Below are 9,283 nucleotides of genomic sequence, written 5' to 3' on the forward strand. Positions count from 1 at the left end.
AACACCATGGACAGCGGCCAAACTCATAACTCTACAGACAGAAATACACGAAACCAAGTCCTACTAGGGTCTATTTTACCAATCTATGTTCAAGCATCATGCAAGTATTCCTTCTCCTTGAATAAGACCGTGCATTCAACTGCCTTTGACATGACTGCATTGAAATACCACCTGCAACAATACTTCACACTCCATCAAGAAAAAAAGTTAAACATGATGAACACGGGCATACCGTTTTGAGCATACAATTTTTTAAAAAGAAACTAGCTACATCAAAGTCCTTCAATAAACCCATCCTTTAGCACAAATGAGCTTAACCTAGTTCAAAGCACGACGCTAGCAGTAGCTGCATAAGGCAAAATCATGTGGGCCTTTCGTCAACAAGCCATGGCGGGCAAACATTAATCATCAAGCATCCTTACCTTAAAACGTCGTCTTGACCACAGGACTTCTCAAGTATTTCACTTAAATCCACACGGGTTAACAACACACCCAACACAGCTAGCGAGGAATGTGGATCTGCGCTAGCTTTGTATTGCTATTCCCCTCAGTATGCTTACTCTGTCTGCTGCCCGAACTGAAAATTATAGGCTACAACCTTCATCAATTTCTTCAGTAGATGCCATTTTATCATCCCCATCGAAATATGCTATTACACTAACAGGATTATAACTCAAATCACACGACACATTCAAATCACAACTGATTTATTTTACTGTTGGACAGATCATAGCATATCTAACCTAGCTGCACATAGCCTAGCTGCTGGTAGGCTGATAACTGATAAGTAGCTGATATTCTGAACGATTGGTGATCCTTACCTTAAAATAGTCTGTGACTTTAGGCAACGATTCTATCATTACCTGCATCTCTTTTCCTTTTATGCGCCCCGCTAACATGTGAATGTTTCATCTTTCAAAGCCTCTAAATTTGTGTCTCAGTAGTCTGCAGTCTTTGGCATGCTTTCATGCGTGACGTTACATTTTATTCTGGTACAGTTGTGGGTGTTTCACAAACCACATCCACCATGTCTCTTACAGCAGGCTACTGTGCGCTCATTTATTTCTAACCTTATTTCTATCCGTACATTAATGTAGGCCCACAATTCGACAGTTTATTATTTTATTAATATTACAAGGCCCCTGATTGGCTGTGGCCCAGGGGCTTGAGCCCCCTGAAGCCCCCCCCTTAAAGCGCCGGTGAATGTCCGCCATCGCCTGTGTGAAACTCGCGCGCGTGACAACTGCCCTTCCCATGATTCGTTTCCAGAATGCATTTCCCTCCTCCGTTTTAGCCTTTTTTTACTCAGTAACGGTTGTGATGTAAAATGTACCGAAGTACACCACTTAAAAGAAAAGTAAAAGTACTAAAACTTACTTGAAAAAGTACACAAAAAAGCTACTCAAGTACAGTAACGTGAGTAATGTAATTCGTTACTTTCCACCTCTGGCATTTAGAGTAGTCCAACAGCTCTGATCATGACCACGATTTAGATACTGCAAGTCATTTCACTCTTAAGGTGCATCCCCAACTACTTCCTCTAACCAGCCAAGTAATAGCCTTTGCTTATTAGGCTCAATGTGCACCGCTTTGTTACCAGCCACCCACAGAAACAGGGCCCAACAATTTAGCAAAGTTAAATTGCCACTTTTCTCAGGAGAGAAAGATTAGACATGCATCTTCAAAGAAATTTAGAAAACTTACATCTTTAATGTAAACATGCATTTGTATAGTTACATCACACATGGAATTGAAATGTTATTTGTCCCACCGAGCTGCAGGAGCACCATCCTCAAGGAGCGGTTCACTCTCCGCACCTGATGCTTCAGTCCCATGGCACAAAACCTTGAGCAAGCCAACAAAGTCTGAACCTTTAGGAAACAGGATGAAGTCATAGAGGAGTGCAGCTACACCACCACCACATAGTGGCCCTGCCCAGAACACCTAGAAAGAACAAGGAAAGGGAGCACACCAAGTGTTGGGTTCTGTACATGTTCTCATTCAGCCTTAATCTTAGTCAGGATAAGGGAAGAGAGGCATCTTAAGCCTTTTCCTCTGACCAATCAATCCAGGTGTTGATTTTCTATAAAACAGCAGCTGACAGTCAAGCTGCAAGTCAATTATGGTAATGCACTTATTCCATTGTTATTTGTATAGCAACAGCTCATTTCTAGGAACTTATGGCAAATGCACCACATTCCATATTTAAAAAGGAAATCCCATTAAGCAAGTGTTAAATATTTCCAAGTTCCCATGATCAAGTTCTGTAGTAACAAGGCCACTCACCCAGTGGTGTTCAAACTCCACAGAGACTAGAGCTGGGCCAAAAGATCGAGCAGGGTTGATGCCACATCCAGTGTAACTAATCTGTTTAGACAAATTGGATTAGGTCAGTGAGGTGTCTGGCTATTCTTCAAATGGAAGGCTCCCTAAAATTAGCATTTTGAGCTAAAACAAAGACCTACTCCTACAAGGTGAGCCAGAACCACAGAGAGCCCGCATGCAAATGGAGCTGAACCAGCCATGTTGTCCCTCCTTTTATCCACTGTTGCTAGGACACATAGCACCAGTTGGAGTGTGAGGAGAAACTCAATTCCAAAGCCTTGTCCTGGACTGACACCATTCAGCTGCAAAATGAACAGTTAGTTTTAACCACTGGAATTTTGCTAGTCACAAGAAAATCTTGCCCAACACTCTGCGCTGGATGTTTAAACACTAGTGGCCAGTTAACCCTCATACCATTCATAAAGAATGAGCCAGCATTTTGAGAGGCACAAAAACCTTAATCAGGCCATTTCAGTGGCCTGCTGTTGCACTTAGAACAAGACTACCACAGAGGCTAAAGGAATAATATTGGCAGGGGGGGCTTAGCTAGCATGAAGCCAGATGTGACAGCAAGAGTATGGTTGAACAGTGGATGGAAGAGGAGTCAGTTGAACAAAGTAACCCTCAACCAAACTCCTGCTGCCATAACAGGTTTATAAAGCTTGGTTTAGTTTGTTCAATAATCCAGGTGATTGAAAAATTGGGGCAGTTAGAAGGAGCACTTAAAGCCACACCCACCTTGTTCAAGGTCAAACCACTTTGTGGTTTTTTTTTTTGGGGGGGGGGGAAGCAGCACAAACAAATTAGTATTTGATTCAATGGAACTATTATACAATGTCTTGAAGTTACAGCTAGTGACACTAATCAGATTAAGTATAGGGTTACTCACCTTGTTCAGCCCAAGTGAATCTACTACTGATGGTCTCACTCCCAGAACAATGCCACTAGCAATCACAGCCCCAGTCACCTGAGCCAGAATGTACCACAATGCCCTGCACATGCTAATCTGGCAGCTAACCAACATAGCAAGTGTGACAGCTGGATTCAGGTGGGCTCCACTGATATGGCCCAAACTTTGAACCAAGACAGCAATGGCTAGCCCAAATGCTAAGGCTACTTTTACTTCCTGATCTGGATAGCTGCTGTTCCCATTCCCAATTGCTGCAGAAATACCACAAAAGACAAACACAGTTGTCCCTATCAGCTCTGCAAGGGCAGCCCGCCAAAAACCCAAACCCTGTAGTTCTTTCTTCATTGTGCCTTAATCCAACCAGCTAAGCTGTTGCATGAGCAGCAGCTTCTGTTATTTCAACTATTTCCTGTGGTACGTCACTCATTCTTCATTGGTCTCTCAATATGATTGGCTAAACAATTTGTTCGTCTTTCAATTTGCTCTCTCAATTAATCAGGTTTCCTCTAAATCCATTTTGCTCAGAACCACTAAGCAGCTTCTTGTGACTTTTTTTGTGCCCAAAATAAACAAATAATTAGCATGACATGGATATTTGGATGGAGGTATGGATAAATCCATACAAATATAAATCACAAATGCTGTATTTATTCATTTATTTTATCATTTATTTGAAGATTTCTTGAAAGACATATTTATTGAAGGATTTGATGCAATATTTTGACCTGGTGTTTAGAAAAAAGAAAAAAAATCTATAACCCAAGATCAAAGTGTTTCTTTGTTATCAGGAAGGGTTCCAAGTCGAAGCTGGGGACTAATAATTGTCAAATTAACCCTTAAAAAGAAAACGATTATTAAGAATTAAGCATTTGTACTTCACACTTACACAGCTAATACACACACTCTGAGGAAAAATAAATCTTCTTCAAGGGTTCTTCAAGGGTTCACTGGAAAAATAATACTGGAACCTTTTTCTGACACACACACACACAATATTTCTTTGACACATTGTCTGCATTTGAAATTAAGGTTACTGCCTTGTTGCCTCACAGCCACAATAAAAAGGCATCTTGTCAGGCAGGACTTTCAGCTGGAGGCATCTTCTAAGGATGTCCAAATGACCATTTAGGATAGCACTTATGGTAATATTGTGTAACTAAACCAAAGATCTAGCTAGTTAGGTAACTGATGCCTCACAAATCATATCAAGCTAATTTATTTGCTTCCATTCAAAAAATGTAAATAAATGTGGGGTTACAATGTTTATTTCACATTAACTTTTTTTTCTAAGCAGAAAACAAAGCCAAAAAAATTATACTTGTATACAAAATCACGTTTCTATGAAGTTTGGTCCACCATCTTTTTTTTTTTCCTGTTGCTTTTGGGAGCTAATGCACAGATTTATGGGAAATGGGCAGCATCGAGGTTAAATCAATGATGTTTCAACTGGGGGCAATTAGAAGGCATCTTAGAAGACCAGAAAAGAGAATTTGATCAGCTTCAAGTGTGTTTTTGCCTCCAGTTCATCCAGAGACTCCTCACTGGACCCATGAAGCTAGTATGGAAAGCAGCAGCCTATGGAGTGCTATGCATGGTGGGAGGACTAGGGCTGAAGATAACTCTGTTTTAATGGACACAAGAACACTGGACATTGCTGGATTACACTTTTTCATCATTGACTTTTTAAAATATGGATTTTTATCTTTTTAAATCAGTGTAGAATGTTACACTGGCTGCTAGAAGAGCCCGTGGTTCATGGTGGGCATTTGGACATTTCTGGTGTGACCACTCCCACACTGTCCAGGGTTCTGGATTCCTCAGGGATAGGAACACTCCAGTAGCTGGTAAACATCACGGGGACAAACCTATCATGGGTAGAGGACCTGGCAGCATGCACGGGACTGTGATCTCTGCTAATTGTCAATCAGTTATTACATCGCTGGAGGTCCACCCTAACATCTGAGGAGCATGCTCAGCTGAAGGACTATGAAGCCAGTGAGACTGGTCTTGCGCAGAAGGAAATTTTTCCCCAGCTGAGCATAGGTCCAGACCTAGACAGGCGTGGTGGCCACCTCTTGGATTGCAGAGGCAAGGGGAAATTAACTTTGGGACTATGAGCAAAATCTTTGAGCAAAACCCCAGGCTCAGGTAGTGGACTTCTTCTGGGATGGGCTACGCTGGATTCCTGCCCAATGAGGCAGCAGGGCAGGGGCTGGTCCAGTTAGCAAGCAGAACTGCAGTCTTTTGCCTGTTAAATCTTCTTAACAAGGTGGTTCAATGCATATTTGTCAAACAGAATTCAGCGGATTTCCATTCAGGGAATACTCTCTAGATCTGGCCTCCCCAACACGGTGCCCGCGGGTACCAGGTAGCCCGCCGGGAGCCTGGGAGGTGCCCGCGATGGAAGTTCTAAAAATAGCCAGTGACTACTGCTCTGTTCAAATCATATTTGGTAATCTTTAAAAAATATATATTTTTTATTGTTTTCATGTTTTAAGATGCCTTGAAATTTAATCCAGAAGTATTTTCTAAAAATCCCCCTAATATTTTTTAAATTAAACACCTAATGTAGATAATTTTCTTTGCCGGGTCAAAGTTTAGGCGACTATGCCAGTGTGCCAACTCCCCTTTGCATTCAGTCCTCAGTCATTAGCCTGCCAATCGATAGCGATCAACACAGTGCAATAAGTAAAGGCAGTTTTGCAAAAGTGTTTAAATGTGATGTCGGAGAGCAAGAAAAAGAAGACTTATCACTGTCAGGATGAATGGGAGAAAGAGTTCTTCTTTACTCAAGTTGGTGAACGTTGTGTGTGTCTGATCTGTGGAGCAGCTGTAGCCTTGGCTAAGAGACACAATGTGGAGAGACATTTTTCTACATGCCACAGAACGTTTGATGCTAGCTACCCTCCAGGCAGGCATTACATGCTCAAAAAACTTGTGACCTCAAGGCAGCTTTGGGTAGACAACAATCTTTTTTCACCAAGCCGGCAAAGCAATCAAAAGTGGCTACAGAATCTTCCTTCAGAGCAGCACACTACCTGGCTAAGCATAAAAAGGCATTTTCGGATGGAGAGGTGGTCAAAGGGGTGATGTCAGTGGTTGCAGACACTTTGTTTAAAGATCACAAGAATGGGAAGGAAATCCTCACTGCCATCGCGGATGTTCAGCTAAGTGCCAACACCATCGCCAGGAGAGTATCAGCAATGTCCACTAATTTGGTGGAACAGCTGAACGGTGACGAGTACATGCAGGTACTTTAACATTCAGTGTGACGAGTCGGTGGATAAAACCAGCATGGTGCAGCTGATGGTCTTCGTCAGAATGGTGTTTAGTGATTTCACTGTGAAGGAGGAGATGCATGTGTCAGCCCTGTGATGACCTGGCGACTTGTCCAGGGTGTACCCCGCCTTTCGCCTGTAGTCAGCTGGGATAGGCTCCAGCTTGCCTGCAACCCTGTAGAACAGGATAAAGCGGCTAGAGATAATGAGATGAGAGGAAGAGATGCTTACTTTGCTGCCCCTGAAAACCACAACAAGGGCTGTTGGCATCTACAAGGCCATAAAGCACTATTTTGCAGAAAAAAACATCCCACTTCAAAAGTTGGTATCGATAACTACCGACGGAGCCCCCGCAATGACTGGCTGTCATTCTGGTCTTATTGCGCGCTGCAAAAGCGATCCAGATTGTCCCCGTTTCCTCAGTTACCACTGTATCATCCATCAGCAGGCAATTTGTGCCAAAGTGATGGGTTTTGATCACGTCATGACTCCGGTAGTGAAGATTGTCAACAGTATCCGTGCGAATGCCACACCACACCGGTCATTCAAACTTCTTTTGGAGGAGCTGTCAGCTGAGTACGGTGACCTCTTGCTGCACACAGAGATACAATGACTCAGCAGGGGTCAAGTTTTGCAGCGCTTTTTGTCACTTCTGGATGAAATCAAATTGTTCATGGAACCCAGAGGGCAGGACACTACTTTGCTCCGGGACACTGAGTGGGTGTTTGACCTTGCCTTTCTAACAGACATCACAGGGAAACTGAGTCACTTGAACTGTGAACTGCAAGGCAAAGGTAAGACTGTATCGGACATGATCAGTGCTGTGAACGCATTCAGAGCAAAGCTGAACATTTTCTCTGTGCATTTGCAAAGTAAGAAATTCCTGCACTTTCCATCTGTGCAGTCAGTTTTGAATGGAAATGCCCCTGCATCTGTAGCCTTAGACGGAGCTGTAGAAAAGTACACCCAGCTAATATCTAGACTTGGGCAAGAGTTTGAAGCAAGATTTCATGACTTTGATAAACTGCAGCCTTGTGTTGCATTCACTGCTAATCCTTTCATGCAGTGTAACATCACATGCATTTCTGAACAACTCTGTGAAGTATTCAACTTGAATGCTGATGAGACTGAAATGGAAATCATTATGTTGCAAAACGACATTACTCTCAAAGCCCACCAGGGATCCTCAAACTTCTGGTATCTTGTGGACTCAGAAAAATACAAAGGTGTGCACACAGTAGCCTTGAAAGTTGCATGTCTGTTTGGTTCGACGTATCTCTGCGAGTCAGCTTTTTCGAACATGAATTTCATTAAAAACAAACACAGAGCTTGCTTAACTGATCTACACCTTGAAGATTCAATCAGAGTTGCTGTGTCAAGCTATACCCCTGATTACAGTGCACTGGTGGACTCAATGCAGTGTCAGACTTCCCACTCGGAGCCATTTGCATGCAAAAATCAATGCATGAAATGCATTTTAAAACTTAGAAGAGAAAAGAATATTAAGAGAATGATTTCTTGAATGTTATGAATCTGCAATAAGGTGAAATAATTTAAGGATGCAGGTAAGAGTTTCAACTTGTATGCTGTGTTAGAAGTGCAAGCATTCTATTACTGTTGCAGTGCAGTTTTCTAAGGAATTGATTTTCAATAGTTTTAACTTTCACAGAACTGTTGTGTGTTGAAAAGGGAAAATTATAACCTTTTATTATTGTGCTTTTGGCATTTCCAGACCTGTTTTTATGTAACAGCTGTTAATTGCAGTGAGAATATCAGAATGTTTTTTTTGTGTGTGTATAATTCTAAAAGAGGGCAAATGTACTTTCCCAACATGAGATGACAACAAAATATGTTCATTATCATCAGAATTAACTTATTGAGTTAGCATAATTAAACTTTGGAATTTGCAAAAAAGTTGGTAATTCCTAAACAGTATTGATATGTTGAGATTATGATTATTCATAATTAAAATGTTCATGTTAAAATGCCAGTTTCTATTCCTTGATTGTTGTTAATTAAAAGCACATAATTACCCATAGTCTTATTTTAAAGGGATGTTAAGCCTTTTATTTGAAGTAAATTATTTTGAATGACTAGCTCTCCATATACAGTAGTTTCTCATCCTTCGGGTAGCCCTCAGTCCCAGAAAAGTTGGAGACCCCTGCTCGAGATATTTTAGCCTTGCATGTGGAGTGCTTCAGGGTTCCTGTTTGGGACCTCTTCTGTTTATTGTCTACATGTCAAGCCTATTTGATGTTATAGAGAAACATCTCCTGGTAGTCCATTGCTCTGCAGATGATATTCAGATTTACCTAAGTTTTAAGCCAGATGGTGAGATAAATCAAGATGCTGCAATGAGGGCAATGGGAGTATGTATTGCAGATATTCGTAGGTGGATGACTAGTGACAGGCTCTTATTAAATGATAACAAAACTGAAGTGTTACTGATTGGGTCTAAGTACCATCTTAGTAAAATAGATCTGAATTGTAGTTTGTGTCGGTGATAATCATATTAGTCCTGTTACCAGTGCCTGGAATTTAGGTGTCTGTCTTGATGATAAAATGTCTATGTCAATGCATATTACAAAGGCATGTGGCAGTGCATTTATTTTTTATTTGCATAATATTAAGAGAATTAAGAAGTATGTGTCTTGGGAAAGTCTGTGTACACTTGTCCATGCTTTTATTACTTGTCCATGTCTTGATTACTGTAATAGTTTAATGTGTGGACTTCCTAATGTACAGATCACTAAGTTACAGCATGTACAGA

The 9,283-nt window shown here is 41.4% G+C and overlaps 1 protein-coding gene across 1 annotated transcript; it reads right to left on the bottom strand.

Moving 5' to 3' along the window:
- Window positions 1-1,758: 1,758 nt before the first annotated feature.
- On the bottom strand, window positions 1,759-3,580 carry LOC132887187 (aquaporin-1-like). Its single transcript, XM_060922660.1, has 4 exons — window positions 3,215-3,580; window positions 2,466-2,627; window positions 2,287-2,367; window positions 1,759-1,944 (listed from the first exon to the last, which is right to left on the bottom strand). The coding sequence occupies exons 1-4, from the start codon at window positions 3,578-3,580 to the stop codon at window positions 1,759-1,761; spliced, it is 795 nt and encodes a 264-aa protein (XP_060778643.1).
- Window positions 3,581-9,283: the final 5,703 nt, after the last annotated feature.

This window comes from Neoarius graeffei, chromosome 5 (genome assembly GCF_027579695.1).
Source record: "Neoarius graeffei isolate fNeoGra1 chromosome 5, fNeoGra1.pri, whole genome shotgun sequence".
Taxonomy (NCBI): domain Eukaryota; kingdom Metazoa; phylum Chordata; class Actinopteri; order Siluriformes; family Ariidae; genus Neoarius; species Neoarius graeffei.

What these genes read in the sequence shown, in the direction of transcription:
- LOC132887187 (XM_060922660.1), bottom strand. Translation starts at nt 3,580, where the DNA reads ATGAAGAAAGAACTACAGGGTTTGGGTTTTTGGCGGGCTGCCCTTGCA. An exon ending in ATTCACTTGGGCTGAACAAG is followed by an intron (nt 2,628 to 3,214) that starts GTGAGTAACCCT and finishes TTCATTTTGCAG; the next exon opens with CTGAATGGTGTCAGTCCAGG. An exon ending in TGGAGTTTGAACACCACTGG is followed by an intron (nt 1,945 to 2,286) that starts GTGAGTGGCCTT and finishes TGTTCTTTCTAG; the next exon opens with GTGTTCTGGGCAGGGCCACT.